This window comes from Strix aluco, chromosome 1 (genome assembly GCF_031877795.1).
Source record: "Strix aluco isolate bStrAlu1 chromosome 1, bStrAlu1.hap1, whole genome shotgun sequence".
NCBI classification, from domain to species: Eukaryota; Metazoa; Chordata; class Aves; order Strigiformes; family Strigidae; genus Strix; species Strix aluco.
In genome coordinates this window covers 38,111,465-38,130,154 of record NC_133931.1, presented here as the reverse complement: position 1 = coordinate 38,130,154, position 18,690 = coordinate 38,111,465, and the positions used below count along the sequence as shown (strand labels likewise).

At 38.0% G+C, this 18,690-nt stretch overlaps 1 protein-coding gene across 9 annotated transcripts in view; it reads left to right on the top strand.

The window, feature by feature from the left end:
* Positions 1–18,690, top strand: part of SGK3 (serum/glucocorticoid regulated kinase family member 3) — a 64,584-nt gene that overhangs the window by 28,902 nt on the left and 16,992 nt on the right. For 6 of the 9 annotated variants that reach the window (XM_074818135.1, XM_074818063.1, XM_074818109.1 and 3 more), the window contains 4 exons: positions 6,112–6,317; positions 11,071–11,154; positions 13,103–13,175; positions 16,011–16,086. In XM_074818135.1, coding sequence (XP_074674236.1) covers positions 6,240–6,317; positions 11,071–11,154; positions 13,103–13,175; positions 16,011–16,086 — 311 coding nt within the window. In that variant the 5' untranslated portion in view covers positions 6,112–6,239. Of the gene's footprint in view, positions 1–1,683; positions 2,324–2,364; positions 2,386–2,408; positions 4,041–6,111; positions 6,318–11,070; positions 11,155–13,102; positions 13,176–16,010; positions 16,087–18,690 lie in introns of those variants that run through there. The other 3 variants (XM_074818100.1, XM_074818091.1, XM_074818082.1) reach the window with 3 other exon arrangements.

Below are 18,690 nucleotides of genomic sequence, written 5' to 3'. Positions count from 1 at the left end.
TTGATAATTTTAAAGCTGAAGAAGGAGTCACTAGTGGTTACGTGATGATGATGAATTGTGTTAAAATTGCTTTCCAACCTTAATTCCCACCTTTGGTTGTAAATTACAGCCTCACCACATCTGACAGTATTGCACCAAATTCTGCTATACATGCATAAACAGCTGCTCTCTGAATCCTTATAGAGTTGAAACACCTTCTTATTCTCTATGCAGCACTGAAATATGTGAGAGGTCAATGTATGCTCTTACCTGCAGGAGTTTGTCCTTGAAGAGTGGACATAAAATACTAGCTGTAGTTGCACTGATGTAACATGAGGAATCAGGTGGTGGTGAACTGGTCGTGCGATTTGGGTATTGCCAGAGGCTCTTTCTCTTGCCTTTTATATTCTAATATTTAAATTGTTACCTTTTCATTATCCAACAGCTTTATAGTTCTAGGCAGCTGTGAATTCTGTAGAGCACAGTCTTCAAAAGTGTGTTTTCTGGATTGTGAACTGTAGCTTGGATTTACATATTTCCTTATTTTAGAATCCAGATATATTCTGTTACATAGATTTTACCCTTTTGCCAATTACAGTATATAAAATCCAGAAACTTTCTCCATGTTCGGTACATTAGCAGTAGCATCAATCTTAAATAGATGAGAATTCTTCTGTGTTTATGTAGTGAAACAGAGGGAGAACTTTTGTTGAAGATCATGTAGAAAAATGGGCAGTATAGCTGGAATTGAAATTTGGGGTTCTCTCACTTAATTCTCATTAAGAGGGGCAAAATGAGGCTGGGATTATTTGCTTTGTGTTTACTGAAGTCTGACTGCCCTCTTATGTAGAACTGACTATGTTGCAAGTGGCTGGTATCAACTGTAAGACCTCTTGAAAATAGCTCACTCACAGTGCTGTTACTAGAACTTTTGATCTGTGCTACCCCTAGGCATCGACATTTAACTTTAATTTGACCCGGCATGTAGGAAGGCTGAGGAATCACGCCAAGAAATTTGCAGGTAGCAAGTGTAATGCAAACTTGATTTTGTTTTGGTTTGGTTTTTTGGTGCTCTGCTGTTTGTATGTCATACTGTCCGAGGCACATGGTAACCTTCCCAGATACTGTGGACACAGGCTAAAGATGAAATTATTATGGACCAGTGTTCAGGATTAAAAGACAGCTGCCTCTTACTGACAGTATTTGTTCTTCAGGCCCATTTTATTACTCAGGGTTTGCTTACCACAGCAAAGAACCTATATTCTGTCATGTAATAAACATGAATGCAGATAGATCCAGTCCAAGCCATGGATCTTGTTACATGCCAGTTAGAGTAATTTATTGGAGCTTATTTGGGGAGGTGGGGCAGAAGGGATGTTCTTGGGTGTAGTAGACTCATGGGAAGGAAATGTCTGACTGACTTCTCCAAAGTAAATTTGACAGAGATAAAACAAGAGGAGTTACTTCTTTTTCTTCGTTGAGTTTTCACTTTACCTGCTATTCTTTTCTACAAGGAGAAAGAATCAGTTGGACTTTGCCCACATTGCTGCAGAGTGGCGATTTGCTTTCCGTAGTGGCACTGCTAGAGATTTAAGAAAATGGAATGTAGTGGGTGGGTGTGTAAACAGGGAGCAGGCTTTTTCCTTTATACTAATGGCTAAATTATTAATTCTCCTCTCAAATTGTAGTGGGAAGGGAATGTGGAGATATAAGCGAAGGATTGGCCAGAGTATTTTGTTTAGTGCTCTCCTTTTTCTTCAGCGGGAATATTTCTACAGGTCTACACTGGTGTTTAGTGTTCCTGTATTAAAAATCATATGTACGTGGTACTTGAAAGGATGGTCTATGTGAAACCTGTTTTCTTCAGAACCTCGTTATTCAATGGCTCCTGGCCATCCATCTCACTTTACAGATTATCAATCTGTGTTTTGCTGTTGACTCTGTCTCTCCTCACACTGTATTTGTGTTACATTGGATTCTGAAATTCTTGTCTCCCATTTCCTGCATGTCAGCTGCTTGTCTGGCAACAAGAGAGTGGGACTCTGTTTCATCATACAGCAGCTGAGAAAAAGTTGACTTTCTGGGCTTTTTCAAAGATTGTGTAATGTCCAGTGATATGTTGAGTCATTACCAGGGTATTTGTGGAGAAGACTGAGGAAGTGATGAAAAGTATGCCAAAGATTATACTTTCTCTACGAGGAAGGAGGGCAATGTTTATAGCAAATAATAGGACTGTTTACTGGATCTTTCTTTCTTTTTCTGCACATGCAGGTTCCTTCTGTAATTGGAATCACACTCAGGTGGGATTTTCAGCAGGTGGTTTTACCAGTGACTCAGTCCTAGAGTAAGTCTTTCTAGCTGGATGATTAGTGTATGGGGAAATAAATGCCTGTTCTTTTCCAATGGGTGAGTATGGATCCTGGTGATTCTTCCAAGTGTGCTTGCAGGGAAGCTCTGGGGTTTTTGACTGTTCTTGTCTCTGCTTCCCTTGTGTATTACTCGGAGAGCTGGAGTGAGTATGATAGCTGATTTGCACTGGCCTTGGAGGCATTTAAGGCAATTTGGCTACATCTGGAGAGGCAACAAGTGAGGACACAGCTTCCTAATCTAGTTTTGAACAGTCTTGGCAGAGATTGACTTGTAAGCACCCAGAACAAGGGTCTTTGGTTATACAATGGTATCATCTTCAGGCCATTATCATTTAAAAAAGAAAAAATGTTTCAGTACAGAATAAAATAATCTGACTAAACTTCATAAACCTTTTCCAATATAGTTCAAGCCTAGCTTATGTAGAAAGGGGTAAAAGGAGTTCACTACGTATCACTAAGCTACGTAATGTTTGCCTGTTGCATGTAGCTATTATGAAGTTGCACAAAATATTTTATGGTAAGGCATGCAGAAAATTCTTTATTTGAGGATATAGTAGATCTATAGCTGTTCTTATAGTGTCAGGGTTCTGTTATTGCCATGCTCTTCACCAGAGGCAAGGGTCAGCCTGAAATTTGACATTGTTGTGGCTTCCTGCAGGAAATGGTGAAAATACTGCTTGCTTTTGAACAGCCACCATGGAGAGAATAGATAGTGTAGCTGTTGATAGGCTTGAAACTTTGCCAGGGGAATGCGTGACTTCTGTTCTGTAACACATTTGTCTGTGCCTTCCCCTGTTCCAGGCCTGGATACTGTAGCAACTTAAAAGTTTTGGCTCTTTCTGGGCAACAATCCGTCTCGGTGTTAACCTGTCTTGCATTATCTACATGCTCTTTCACTAGTACCCAAGTATGACTTACGGAGATTTATTTTGCTACCTGGTTTTCTAAAGTTCCTTTTCCTTTCTGCCCGTTATCAAAGTTGAGGCCAGAGGCTACCTTTTCTTAATTACAGGAAAAGCTATAACCAGTGGCAGAGACTTCTCAACTGACAGTGTCTGTTAAATTCACTTATATCTGGCAACCCTCAAGACACTGCAGTTTGCACTTTTGAAGCTGTGGATGAAAATACGTCTCTACTATTTTCTCTCTGTTATTACGTCATGTAGTTACCACAGCACTAGTGTTTTTACCTGCTACTAAAACTACATCTGTGTTCCTAAACTACAGCATGGCAAAGATTAAGGCAAATCTATGCCTATTTCTGCAGTCAGACCTACAGTTCAAATATAAGAAGCTCTCAAGCTGATATGCTCATGGCAAATAGAAATTGAAAGAAAGCTCTGATCTTCTGGAGCTTAGTGGCAAACTGAAAATGTGTTTCTTCCAAGTTTGTCAGTTCAGCTTAGTGTTGGTGACCCAGGCACAACTCAGAGGAGATGCCTCAGGGAAGGAAAAGAATCACAGCCAGTGATCTTCCAGGCAGCTTGAAGAAAGACATACGAACATTGCAGTTTCAGCTTCAGATGATTTATTCTTCTCCCCAGTAAGATGAATAAACTCTTCCTGAATTAATCTGGGTGACACTTCCTCCTTTTGTTTTCCATAGATCTTTCAGCTTCAGATCTGGAATAAAGATCAGTCTTCCAAGTGATATTCTTTAGACTACAGTTTTTAATCCATACTGCTTGTCTGGTATGTAAAACTGTGACCACCAAGAATGAGAAAATGAAAGGGTAGGGAGTAGTACAGCCTATACTGTGAGAATGAGTCCAAGCATGTTAGGATATCTCTGTAGGATGTAATGAATGTCTCTTTTCAAGAGGAGAAAGACGGTGAGTGATATTAGTCAGGGAACACCTAATCCGTTTTAAGGCTTTGCTTGTTTTTCTGTGATGAGCAGGAAGACAGATAAACACAGGGACTTATGCTCAGTTCCTGGCACTGGACCTGAAATGGCTAAAGATTGACATAAGTGCTCAGTAAAGTCTAAGCTTAGTGAAACACTTACTGAAAGTAGTGCCTGTTGACAATTTTAGTGGACCTCTTACCGTGGAGAACAGCACAGTTAACCTTTAGATCTTAATTTTAGTGTGTGGCAACGGGTGAAGAACAGTCTTAATCCCACGCCAGAATAAAATTGTGGAAAATGGGAACTGTGCCTTGTTGTAATAAGGCTTTTAACAGTGGCTTGCCAAAGGAAGAGAGAAACCAATTTGAAACTCAAAGTCTGCGTAACTGGCTTGGATGAGCTGTGTTATAGTCAAATAAAGGTGGAGGGGGGGAGCTTAACCCTGCCCAACCCTGTAATTACCTAATCAGTGAAGTGGGGAACAATCAAATTAAAGTAGAGGCAGATGTAACTAAAAATAATACCCTGAATGTGTTGCAGTATGGATGATCTGTCACTTAGCTGTGATTGCAGGGGTTTCAAACACTCTTTTTTTTTTTTTTGTCACTGGATAAATCTTTGAAAATCACTTACTTTTAAATGGCTACAGGAGGAATAATAATATTAAGCTTGAACCAGAGAGATGATCTGGCTCTGAGAGCAAGAAAAATAGTCAGTTGACTGACTGAGACTAGTTGGGTATCAAGAACAAATCTTTTCACTGGATTCCAGGGGCTTTGGCCTTCATGCCAACATAAATATGGGTGTCTCTAATAGGAGAATTGCATTGGATTAGTTTATGCTTTTTGGAAATTTGATTTGAAATACAAAGTTCACTTTTATACTTCCCTGTTTTAAGAAAATAGGGAGTTAAATGTTGAACTGGGCACTCCTTTTTCCTCCGGGTGTTTTGAAGAGAACTGAGGTCTCCTCTCTAAAAAATTTTTCTCATGTTTGTAAGTTGGTCAGACACCTAATGGTCTAAAAACTGAGCTGGAACGCTTCAGATGGCTGTGCAGGCCTGAACAGAGGGTTGTAGCTACGTAGCATTAATTTTGGCTTCTCTTAGGCATTGCTGAAGTTCCTATTGTTTGCATTGGGGTCCAGTAAACAGTTTGCTTGTGCTCAGGGCAGGTGTGGACAATACTGTCCCTCAGTGAGTGAAGAGGCATCTAATTAATGCTAAACTCTCTCTGCCTTTTTGGTGGCTTTGTCCTTTCTATTGTCTTGTGCCCCTCTCAAGTTCTGCAAAGAAGCTAACTGTTCTCCTGAAGGGAATGGACAACCTTATTGTTCTGCTAAACACAAAGTATACCAAGTACCAGGAAAGAGGGGGCAGAGAAGGTAGATACTCAGAGATGCATGATGCCACCCGTGTCCCTCTCTAAAATTCACATGAAAAATTATTTTTTCTCAGGACATCGTTCATCTCTGGTGTGATAATTAAATACACTCAGCATGTTCTGACAAATCTGAAATGCCCTCTGGTGCAGACTCATGCAGTTGAAAACCTTTGGTTTTGAAATAAACTGTTCTGAATGTGCATGTTAGTGGCTTTTCTCAGATGTCTGATACCAGGTTGTCATCTGTAATTCTTTGTTCCTTCAAAGTATTGTCTGTAGTGGGCCCAAATCTGCTTCCAGTATGTCTACACAACTCAGTGATTTTTTTGGGTCAACTTACATCCTTGGAGAATGTGAGTGGTTTCAGTGAAACAACAAAGGACCACAAGCATGAAACAGTTTGCAAAATTGTCATGATTGTGGCCGTATATACATATTAAAGTGCATTTCCTGCCAGTGAAAGTTCTTGTCACACAGGTTTTAGTGCCGTGAGTTAAGCCGTACTTAATTTTTCTTTTATGTTCGCTTTAAGATTACATGATGGAATTCACATTTTCTCAAGAAAAGCTGCGTATCTTGGATCAATACCGTTGAAGATATCTTCTGACTGCGACACCCGAAGCAGAGTCCTATAACAAATTTGTCAAAAGAACATACACAATGGATCTCAAAGAAAGCTGCCCAAGTGTTAGCATTCCCAGCTCTGATGAACACAGAGAGAAGAAAAAAAGATTTACTGTAAGTATGTAAGAGTGTGACCACTGTAGGCAAATGCGTAGGCTATTAGTGCCTAGAAGTGCTACTTTGTTTTTTTTACCAGGAAGCTTGGTATTATTTTCAACAGGTTTATGGAAATCTGTTCACTTGCTCTTGTGAGTACTGGCCATAGTCCAGTGTGAGAAGTTGTGAATGTTTTACAGTGTTTAACTGTGGTGCTTTCTGCAAAAAGAATTAGGCTTTACAGATTTCTGATATTTTTACCCCCAAATAGCAGCATTTTCTCATAGAAAATACATGAGTGTCCAAAAGCATGGATAATATTTTGGTACTAAATCAAATTAAGATTTTTCATCCTATATAATTTTTCATGAAAACATTTGTTTTGTAAAGGAGTAAATTGTGGTTTTGTGTTTGGTGGGGCTTTTTTTGTTTAAATGGCTAGTTCTTTCATAGATATCCTATTTTATAAATTTTTTTTGTGTAAAAGGAAAAAAAATAGTATAAAACATCAAATTTTTGAAAGACCTTTTTTCTGTCTTCCTTCCTGTTTTCTGGTTCTAATGCCTACAAGTTTTTCCTATCCTATTCCCATTTCCACTCCTTGTCATTCCCCTCCCTCTTCCTTTTTTGGCCTTCCAATTTGACTTGCTTTCTGGAAGTCAGGTCTTCCCACTGTGGGAAAATGCTTTGCATTGCATACTGAAAAATGAAGTAGTGTGGCATGGATTTTTGTTTTGCTTATATGTATGCTACGATATAAAGACAGCATCATAATACTTCCTTTAAAAAGCTCAAACTCTTTCATTGCTCTTGTGCAACTTCCTCTAAGCTTTTTTTTTTTTTTTTTGAGTGAATTAGTCACTCTTCAGATGTGGAATGCAAACACCCTTAGACTGAGTTGCTGTCTGAAGAATACAACAAAACAAAGATTTGCTTTGAGTTCTATATCTGCCTTTCCTCTTTACCTCCCTTCCTTGGAGAAGAATAATGCTGTTTGATTCTACAGGTGAATGAAGATGTAATTTGGGGAAGGAGTGTGCTGGTAAAGGCAACAAGCAAAAGAGAACTTTGTAATACTTTAAACTGCTTCATGCATGTGAAACTCAAATGAGTAGGAAAAACTTCATGAAAGTCTAAACTTGAGCAAAACAGGTTTGTTTTATTGCCTCAGAGCTGGCAGTTCTGCTGTTAAAATGTGCTGGTGTGGTACATCGTAGTGTTGTGATTTCCAGGTCATTTTACCTAAAGATCTTTGTGACACCCTTAGAAACTAAAAGACACTTTCTTTGGGCATGCCCTTTAGAAAGCTGTACAAGTAAGAGTGGGAAACTTCAGAAACAGGATTGGGGAGTAGGAAAAGGAATCCAACCCAGCTTGCACTGCGTGGAGTTACACTTTGTCTTGGTGGCTTCTGCTTTCTGCATCAGGGAATAATTAGCAGCTTGACAAGAACTGCTTTTCACAACCAAGATTTTGAGTATTATCGCATATATTTTAGGATTTGATAACAGAAGTGAGGGTCAGACTAAACTTCATGGTAGGAACTGTGAATGTGTCAGTGCTTTTACTGTGTCTCCTCTTCTGTAGCTGTGTTGTAATGACTGGAGCCCATCAGTACTGCTTTGGTGGGGAGTGAGGGAAGGGTGCGGGGGGGAAACAAGTTCTTAACAAATTTGTGGTAGGTATAGCAGTCTGTTTTGGATGGCAATGTTAGTGCCATTTCCATAAAGAGCAGGAAGAACCTTAGGGTAAAATGAAGGGTTGAAGTGATAAAGGCTACTATCTTGTATAATTTTCACCTTACTGTCACAGCATATATCACTACTGCTTCTAAGACTATTTTAGAATCTTACTGGTCTGAATAGAAACTAAGAATTCCTGCCTGTATTTGACAGTGGCTCACTTAATGCTGACATGGAAACAAGACAAGTGTGTGCAACTTAGCTTTTGCTAGCTCTTCTTTTTCCCCTCACACTTGCCCTGATGAAGCATTTTTTTAAACAATCATATCTCTGCAGTCCTCATTCTGATAAATAAGTCAAGCTTTTCAGTTTTGTCTTTGGAAATCAACTCTTCATTCCTCCTGAGCACTTTCAAAACCTTTCACTGAATATTTAATTTGGTTTTGTTAAATACTGCATCCATTTGATATATTTTTTTTCTTGACAAAAACTCAAACATGAAATTATTTCATGTGTTCTGGCAGGGAAGCTTTTTTGCTTCCGCTTAATTCATGGTAACCAGCCTCTATGCATATCCAGTCTAGTTTACTGTCCTGCCTTTTTCTGAAGATTCAGCATTCCCTTTCTTCATAACATTGCTTGTTTTGGACCATATCTAGGCTCTATTAATTGCTATTCTGTCCTTGCTGCATAGTGGGGCCATTCTTTTACCTGTTTTGGCAGATAGCTTTGTTTTGGATTTCTTGCTTTTATCCCTGTGCTGTTTTTCTGAGGCTTAATTTTCTCTACTGTCCTGTTCTTGTCTCCCTTGGTACCCCCATCATGTACAGGCTTATTAACAAACCGCTCTCAAGGGTACTGTTTGATTAAATCTGGAAACTTTGTTTCAGAACTGAGGTGTGTAATACTAATCCCCAGCCCTGTGCAAATTGTGGAGTTGTTTTTTTATTTTCTTGACACTTAATAAATAATTTCCTTACTTTCTCAATGCTTGCTCTCTTGAAATTGGATAACAGTTTACCTTTTTACTTATCTTTGTTTAATACAAATAGAGTGTTTAATCCAGGAGCATGAGCTACCGAAAGAGTTGAAGCGTTTTCATTTCAGTCACAACTTCTGTCAAGAAATTATCACGTCCAGAAATAGCTGGACCCTGTCCTGTCTGTATCTGGGAAAATAGTTTATGGTGATGATTATGATGGTGATGTTTTGAGGAATTCTGTTTCTTTTTTTTTCCTTTCTCAAAGCTTTGCATTATTTATCTACATATTGCAAGGTGTGGATGCATCTTATCTATGTTTTAGGAGTTTTCTAAGACTAATTTTGGTTTAGGAGTAATTAGATTTGAAAAGGTTATTATCTAAGTAAGGCTAGAGTCTTCCCCCACACACCTTTCTAGAAAGAGTCATTGCACATTTCTAAATCGTTACATAGGTGTAGCTGTGAGTAGTAATACAGCCCAAAGACATGTTATGGTTTTGGGTTTTACCAGATTCTTTGTAGATACTGTATCTGTTCTTACCATTCAGTGCTTCCCTAACTGTTTAACTTGCAGTTTCTCCTTTGTTGGGTTGCAAGATCTTCAGTGATGGTATGAACTGGATGACCTCATACTTTCTTTTTATGGTGGCTCATGTAAAAAATGTTGACTCTGTCATTGTTCTACAGCTAGCTACTCTGAGACAAAACTGTTTTAAGGTTGCCAAGGAGGTGAATATCATCATGTATCCTATGTTATGCTTGCCTATGCACTTTGCAGTCTGTGCATTTTGCCCTGTTAATTTAAGAAGTTGTCCATGGCCTGCTGCTTAAGCTCATTGGCATTGATCTGCCATGCATTCATGGAGAGTGAGGATGTTGTGTGTGTGAACATTACTTGCAGGACTTGATTGCTATATAAGATACCTAGTTCAGGAGGACAGTGCTTAAGTCTTTGCAGCTGAAGCTTTTGCTGTTTACAGTCTAGGGAGGGTCTAGAAGGTGTGTAGCTAGGTTTTATGCCAGTGCTTGTTTAGCAGTATAAGGGAAAGCTAGTTTTCTAAGAAGAGTCTTATCAGTATCCTACTGGATGCTTCGTTCCAGCCTCCTGTGTTCCCCAGGGAAGACTGAGAGCAGTTTGTTTGAGCAGTTAACGCAGCACGAATGCAAATATCAGGCTAAGGAACTGATAGTGATGGCTGCCACTTCCACTGAGAGAGTTAAAAAGAGAAGTAAGCTACTGTGCAGGATAGGAGGAACACTGGGGCACTGGTCCAATTTTATACATCAGGAATTAGCAGCCTTCTGCACTGGTTTCCTTGCTGTGCCCATCCTCTCCCCTGAAGAAATAGCCAGGCTCCTTCTGGTGGAAGTACAAGAAGGTAGAGAAGGGAGGTCAAATAGTTGCCTAAGAGACAGGAGAATACTGCTGGACACTCAGCTGTCAACTAGATTTATGAAGCCAGGGAATGACAATCTGTCTAGTTACCGGAGTCCTCTGCTGACATGGGATTTGAATGGCCAGACCTGTGCAGCGCGTTCTGGCTATGCCTCCCTTGATCTCAGTGCTGTGTATTCTGTAACCTGTGCTATATTTCAGCCACAGGAGTGTCCCCTGAACAACTGTGTCATCTGCCAGGATCATGACTACAAAGTGCATTCAAGATTTTGCAAGGAACAGTTATCTTTGTAATTGCCTTCCATATGTGCTTTCTCTTTAGGTTTTGGTGAAGTGTTTAAATGCTTTACTTCCTTAATATTAGTCTTCATTATGGATTATCAAGTTGTTAACAAATTTCATAGCAGATTTTTTTATCAACTACTATCTGATGGCCAGGTGTTCTTGTTGGATATAACTAATTTATGAAACTGCATTAAATCAGCTTTGGTGTTAGCTTTTGCTTACCTGGTACTTAAAAAAATTTCTGTAAAACACCAGACTCTTCTAATTGTTCATTTGTGTTGATGTCTATGTGACTTAGCTGTTATAGCTCAACAAGTATGTTTACACAATACATTTAACAACCTGCTCTTATTTCTACTACAGGATTAAACCTGTGAGGTTTTATTAAACATTGCTGTTGGCAGTAACTTTATCTTTGTTACTACAGGTTTACAAAGTGCTGGTCTCAGTTGGCAGAAATGAATGGTTTGTCTTTAGGCGGTATGCGGAGTTTGATAAACTCTACAATACGGTAAGCAAAAGGCAAGCTATGAAATTGTGCCAGAATAGCACAGAGTAACGCTTGTTCACAGTGTTATAGTTTGAGTTAATTCCCTCTTGAGGAGTTTGAGTCAACATTCAATAACCATAGCAGCCTGTTTGAAGAAAATAACAGGGTGGGTTTTTTGAACTTTGGTTTGTTTGAATTTCAAACTCAATATCCACTTATTTGTGGGGTTTTTTTAAATTATTGCTTGGGATCATAGCATAGTGAGAGAAACTTCCAATTTATTGGTTGTGAAAACATCTGAAATGTGCATCTACTCATGATGGTAAAAATCACTGCAAAACTTAAAACATCTAGGTAGATAAATTTCTCTTAAAATAAGTGTTTTACTTTGAAGTACTGAAAGCAATGAACAAATCCTCGTTTCTTAATAGAAACTTTCTGGTAAGTCAGTCATGGCAATTCCTACCTGATTTTGTGTCAGTGGTCCAAATGAAATAGGCCTCTTCAGCAACTAAGTATGGATTTCTTGTGTTTGTTGCTAGAAGAGGATTTTCCTCCCTTTTACACAGTGGGCAAGTGGGGCAAATACATGTTTGGATGTGCAGTCTATTATGTGGATGTGCAGTGTGTTACGTGTCCTGTGTCCATGCTTTCCTCCAGTTCTTCATGTTGAGAGCCCACAGCTTTTGCTTTAACAAAAGAAGAAATAATTCCTCTGTGATTCCCTGTAAGAACAGATTACCAGCTGCTTATCTGTGCCTTCATTTCCTTTCCAGTGTCCCTATGGGAAGTAGTCAGGTTTTTTTCCCTTCTGCCTCACTGCACATGGATTTATATGTGGCAGTGGTATACAAATGCAGGCAGTGAGCTTGGAGTTGTCTTACAAGGTCTGAGCTGAAGTCAGCCTGGATACACCATGCTATGCATTGCCTGCATCTTGGGATAGACTTGCAAGTGATGTGAAAATAAAGTATCCCCTTTTCGATACCTGCAGAGTGAGTGTTGGTGATCCTGTTCCCTTTGCTACATTCTCTTGCCATTCAGATTAGCATTGCTCTCTCTGCTGAAGTTTGTTCAGCACTGGTCTTTCTAATGCATGTAGAGGTGGAGGTCTTGGGGAAGCATAACCAGGAGGACAGTTAGCCCAGTTTCTAATCAGTGTAATTCATACAGGATAGTACACTGAAAAACTCATGCTGCTAACTGGAAGAGATATTTGTGTTTCTAAGGGAAAAAGAATTGCCAGCTACTGTATTAGAAAACTATTCTCTTAAGAGAATGAGAGTAAGATTGCTGTTCTGGAGCACATGAAGGTGAAGCAAATGTAAGCAAAGCTTGACTCCTGTCAGGTTTTTTTGATAAATTCAGTGCTGTTATATATTATCTTCTGGTCACTTCAAGTGTAGAATATAATCAAATTGTCAAATGCAGCATCGTAAAACAGGCTGCTTATCTGTTTACAATTTTGACTTAGAGGTAGTTCATCTGTGGTTTCTAAAGCTTTAAGAATGTTGTTTGGGCAAAACCCAGAGGCCTGCAACCCTAACCCGTCTTAAACCTCATCCATGCACCCCTGTGCAAGCAAGCAAGAAAAAAACAAATCCAAGACAGAGAATTAATGGAGGAAGGAAGTAAAGAGGAGAATAAAACCAATATTGAAATTCTAGCCTACGTTTTTCAGTCTGGGGCAAGTGGAAAATAATTTTGGCAATATTGCAGAAGATAGCTGCAATAGTCCATAGCTTTCTAAAGTGAGATGGCCTTTGAATTTAAAAAGGTATGACTGGTGCAAACAAGCTGAGTGGCTTGGATTTGTTTTTTTTTCACCAAGTGTATGAGTAGATAAGATAGAGAGGAGCAGTGTTACTAATAATCAGATGTTCAAACTGTTCAACAGAAAACAAAATGCAATTATTTCTAGGTAGTTTGATGTCTAAGCACAATCAAGTTGTATGTGGTTTGTTTTTAGCTAAAGAAGCAATTTCCCACCATGAACCTGAAGATTCCAGCTAAAAGAATATTTGGAGATAATTTTGATCCTGGTAAGTTATCATCTTGTTACTCATTTTGTCAGTTTCTTTATATGAAAATTGATCTATTTCAGCCTACAAGAAGCTATCTTAGATGAGCTTTACACCAGTCCCCAAAGCAGTGACTAAACCAAAGTTTAGTCATGCTTCAGTCAAGAACAGGAACTAGCGTAGGTAGGTGTTCTACCTTGTGATCGTGAGCAAAGTATTGCTTAGTGGCCCAGTGCCTCTCTTGCTTTAAAGGCTATAGCTCCTCCCTTATTCAGGGTTGTGAGAGATTCTGAACTGTCAGGTGTAATCTCTCTTCTATAAAAGCAAAAGCCAAAACCCAGACTCTTCTAAACCTATGCCTAGTAAATTTTAAACTTCTTTTGTGTGACTTTCTTTTTTTTCCCACTGTAAAATGAAATAACTAAAGGATTCATCTTTGAAGGCTTTTGAACTGTCTGTATTTAAATGTGCTTCTTTGTACAGTTTAGATGAAAATGAACCTCTTCCTGTTGTTGTTCCACTTACAGAAGCCTGTCTGATGTGAACATGATGTGATCCAGTTAGCAGTGATAGGTCGCAATTAAGCTTGCTCTGTCCACATCAAAATACTAACAAAAAATCACTTGTGAAGTGCATTGAATTAACCTAGGTGGTACCAGTGAATAAACAAAAAGTCAAGTGGGAAGGCCAGGCCTTTGCTCTGTGTGTTTATACCCTTCATTCAGGCTGTTTTTACTTAAGGATTTTCCTGATGGTCATTGGGAACCTCCCGTGACTTGCAGATGTGATCAGACTGTGTTTGTAGTTTCACCTCCTCCTGCACCTGTTTCAAGCATTTCATTTTTCTCCTTTGCTGAAGAACAAATGAATCCAAAGGTATTGAACTCTTGGGATATGTTGTTTTGGGTGTTTTAGAGTTCTTTGAAACAAATTAATTTTTGGCAGTTACAATTAATCATTTGGATCCTGATGTGAAACCCCCTTTCATTTTTTATTAAAATAATCAAATGCAAGTATCCAAGCTCTGATGTCCTCTTCTGATGAAGATGTGAATGATTGCCAAAAGTTTTACTGTGTCTACAGGGATTTCTCATTTTGTTTTGGTTTCTTTCCTTTTCTCTGACTTTGAGGTTTTCAGAGCTGACTGAAGAGCTAGTAATGTCATGCAGTCTGGTCTGCTGTACAGCCGAATCTACAAGTGGATTTCTTGGAGTCACATTTAGGAAACTGGAGTTTAAATGGAAAAAAGACTCCTGAAACTTTATTAGAACTATATATGTAAAATAAAGTCCTCAGACTTGTTTTAAATTTCTGTGAACTATGCTGAAATCCTTGAAGCATGAGAAACTAAATAGTTCTCAAGACATTTCTTGCTGGGGGGCAGGGTGGAGATGGAGCCATGTTGCTCATTTAAATAATTCTTTATCTTAACACTGATTTATTGAAGCTTTGATGTAATGTTTCTGCTGGGTTCTGAAATAAGTCACATATTTTACAAATGTTGAAAAGGTATTTTACTTCTGTCAATCCATACTTGGGTATGCAGCATTGTACTATTGCATTGGAGTGCAGTAGAGTGAAACTTGATATATCCCTTTTCCCAAAATCTACCAAAAATACTGTCATAACATATGTTGTCATCTAAATGCTTCATTTTTATTGTCACTTAGATTATTTCAAAATTAATCTTGTTTTAACTTCAAAAATGGGGCAGAGGGAAATCAGAGAAACCAGTCAGAATACAGACCTGGAAAATTACAGACTACATTTGAACTGACATGATGCAGGTGTTTTATCTTCAACAACACGGAGATCTCTGTAGGCTTAGAGTGGCTGTTGGCATTGGACATCCACCATACTGAAACTGCTGACGTTGGTGACTCCTGTAACATCTTCACGCAAATTTACCTTCCTGCTTGATGTCAGTAATTTTGGATTATTAAATACCCTAACAAGGGTTTAGAGATTATATCCTTGAAACAATATGAACATTTTTCTTAATATTTGAAGTACAGCTTTCAATTAAAATTTAATTTTAATTTAAAATTTTAATAGTTGTCAGTAATCTATATCTGACAGAGTAATTGGAATACTCTAAAAGTTCATATACAAGTTAAATATTCTTTTTCCGTAAAAATTGTCATTGATATGAGTAATGAAAGACAAGATTATTCTGTTTTACACTTTATTTCATGGTAGAACTCTCTTTCTATTTCACATCCATTGTGTATCTTTCCATATTGCTAAAGAAAAGTTACATGTCTTAAGCTTTGGATGAGGGTGGAGATTCTGAGGATTTTTTTTTTTTTACATTAGAGCTGATGTCCAAAATGAAAAGAAAAGCATTTTATTATCTTTAATGGTTACATCTGAGTGCCTGTTGGTGGGATGAATTGTGCAACTTTCCCACTGCTGTACGTATGTTATGGAAATATGCTGCTTGGTTGGACTGTTCATGTAAAAACTTGATTTGCGTGTCTGATGTCAACTTTTGCCTGTGGGTTGTTTTTTTTTTTCTGAGTGGAATCAGGTCCTGAAGGGTTCACCCGTTCAACAAAGGCTGTACAGGTTAGCCCACAGTGGTTACAGACTGTTCTTGAAGCACTTCAGTGCACTTTGTAATCTATCTGGCTTTCTACATTTTCAAGTAGTGTTGCAGAGTAACTGAAATTTGTTCTCTTACCTCACTTGAATGTCTTAAGTTTGTGATTTTCATACGTAGAACCAATCCTGTTCTCAATCAGTCATGAACCAATCTTTTTAACTGCTATTTAAGTCCTAAAAACACCTAAATTTGAAGTCTTTTTCACAAGCTGACTGATCATTCTAATAAATCTATCTCTTTTTTTATTTCAGATTTTATTAAACAGAGAAGAGCAGGACTGAATGAATTCATTCAAAATTTAGTTAGACAGCCAGAGCTATGCAACCAGTAAGTAGCTTCATTTCTGTTTTATAAGGAGTATTTAAAAGACACGAGATGTCAAATACAAAATTGCAAATAAAGTGCTTTTAACCAGAAAATGTGTTTTACCTATTCAGTGCTCTTCAGTGTAATAAATAAACTTTAATATGGCCATTCATTCCTTCAGGAAGAATCTACAGACTGAGGAACAATACGAAAATGTTTTTGTTTTCTGCAAACTGATCTACAAATAAACCTGCAGACAATTAACTGATCTTAATTCAGGGGGTGCAGATTCCAGTGTAAAACTCTGCTGTAGGGCAGGTGTTTGTTTTGCCAGTGGCTGTACTGTTTGAGAACTCTGCTGTCTCTTGCTACTGCATTGCTGGGAGTAAGTCACTGCCTCGTGTGTGTACTCCAGAACTTATTTTAAGTATGTTAACCAGTTAGCTTGCTCAGCTTGCGTAGGTGGTCTGGGATAACCAAGCTGACCTGCCTAAAGCAAATGAATAAGCTTGCACATAAACTGTTCCATTACAACTGCGGGTGTGTTAACCTCCGTCAGTGGGACAGTGATGAATGAGAGATGGTGATATGCTGGAGTCAGCTCCAGTTACATCTGGAGAATAGCACTTTGGTGTGTGAACTAATTTGAGGGGTAAACTGCATTGTTCTTTCAGTCTAAATCTATACCTAATCAGTTTAAATTAAATCCATGCAGCTTTCTATGTTGCTTGAACTCGTAAAATGGTAAAACTCTATGTTTGGGTTTAGTGTTGAGTAAATATCTGCAATACATAGGCTTTGTTTAATTAGCCTATCTGTACAACTTGTGAAACTGATCATTTCCCACAGGAAAAAAAAAACCTCTTACCTGAATTTTGCTGTAGATTGCAGTGTGCAGTCAGATTATTTTTCTTTTTTCCCAACAAATGAACTATTTAATGTCTTAATAACCTGAAATGCATACTTCCTTTCTTTTTTGTAAAAAAGGAGCATTTTATATATACTTCCTTGTGGTAAGTGGAAAAAATTTTGAAACAAAGTCTTTTCAGTGCAGTAATTTTCCACTAGAACAAATACTGTGAGGTTTGCGGTCGTAGTAGTGTTCTTCTCTGGGAAAGAATAGAAAGCACGTTAAAAAAACTAATTATTGAAAGCTAATCTGTTTTGTTACATTAGGAAAGGACACTGGTTTTATTTAGCACAATCTCCTCCCCTCTTTAGTTGTCAGTATGTCCAAGTACCAAATACTCTGTCTCAAAACATACTGTATTTGTTCTCCAATGGTAAAATGGTACTTTTTTAATGCACATCGCAAAATCGTGTGCTTAAAAAAAAGCCAAACCTCAAATTCACTTGCCTTCTTAAATTTTTGTGAGCTTTTAAAATTGTTTGACGCTAAAATGCATCTGTAGCTGAATCTGTTCTTTAACGTGGCACTTAGCATGTCTGATACATTAAAACTAACTTAAACAAGAAATAGGTCTTATAAAGTGTTTTGGTGCTGTTAAAAGTGTGTTAAATAAAAAGCTTATTAGGCAAAGTTCTACAATGAAAACAAAATAGAGACTGAAGTTTGTCTTGTACTGTTCTCCTTCTCCCCACCCTTAAAGTAACAGTGATATATGTGGGAGAAAAAGTAAGCCTTTAATTCACAGTTTAAAGTCTTTTCTACGGTGTTTTTCTTTTAATAACTGCAAGGTACTTTGTTTTTCTGGAGTGAGCTTGTACTTTTTGCAGTGCTCCATTGCAACAAATCATATTGATAATTACATAATCTGTCACCTTTCTGTGTGCCACTGAATGTCATTAGTGAAGAAATACCAAAACTTTATGACCTTGGTTGTTTGGTTTTTATTGTAAAAACTGCTAGAAACTACTCAAGGAATATGTGGTGATGGAGTCTTTGCAAATAGTCCACATCCTTGCTTTCTTAGACTGTTTTGCTTTAATATGCTAATTAAAATTGATACTAGGTAAAATAACTTACGTAAAGTTGGTAATGTACAAGGAAGACTCAGAGGGTTATGCATTCTCACAGAACTTGAAGGAAGTCCACCTTCCGCTATATCTTTTGAGCATTAAAACCAGTCTTGGGATGTCCTATTTTTAAGTCCTACCTAGGAAAACTGTTTCACTAAAAGCTTAAGGATGTTTCATGATGATGTCCTCATTTCTGGATGGAAATGCACCTGAACATCTGAATTGAAAAGCACAAATGTCAGATTCACTATGTCCAAGATGGTAATATTTACATTATTCTTGGAAACATACAACACTGTGTTCTTCTTTTTTTCTTTTTTTTTCTTTTTTTTTTTCTCCTTCAGTGGACTTTGCTCTTGGGTCTGACATATTTGTTAAATATTGTATCAAAGCCAAATTTTTCTGCTCAATAATAAACCAAATAAAAACCTAAAGCATGTTAGAGTGATTAGAGAGACCCTGTAACAGTTGATAAGGATTTTCCTGCAATCACTGTCAGGTGAAATATGGGGTGAAATGGATCATTGGCTTAGGCAAAGTTGGGAATTAAGTGGACTAGCTTCAAGCTGCATTTACTCAGCTGACTGTATTTGATAGAGAACTTGATCTCACAGATAGAATGCAGGTGCTGCAAAAAAAACATGT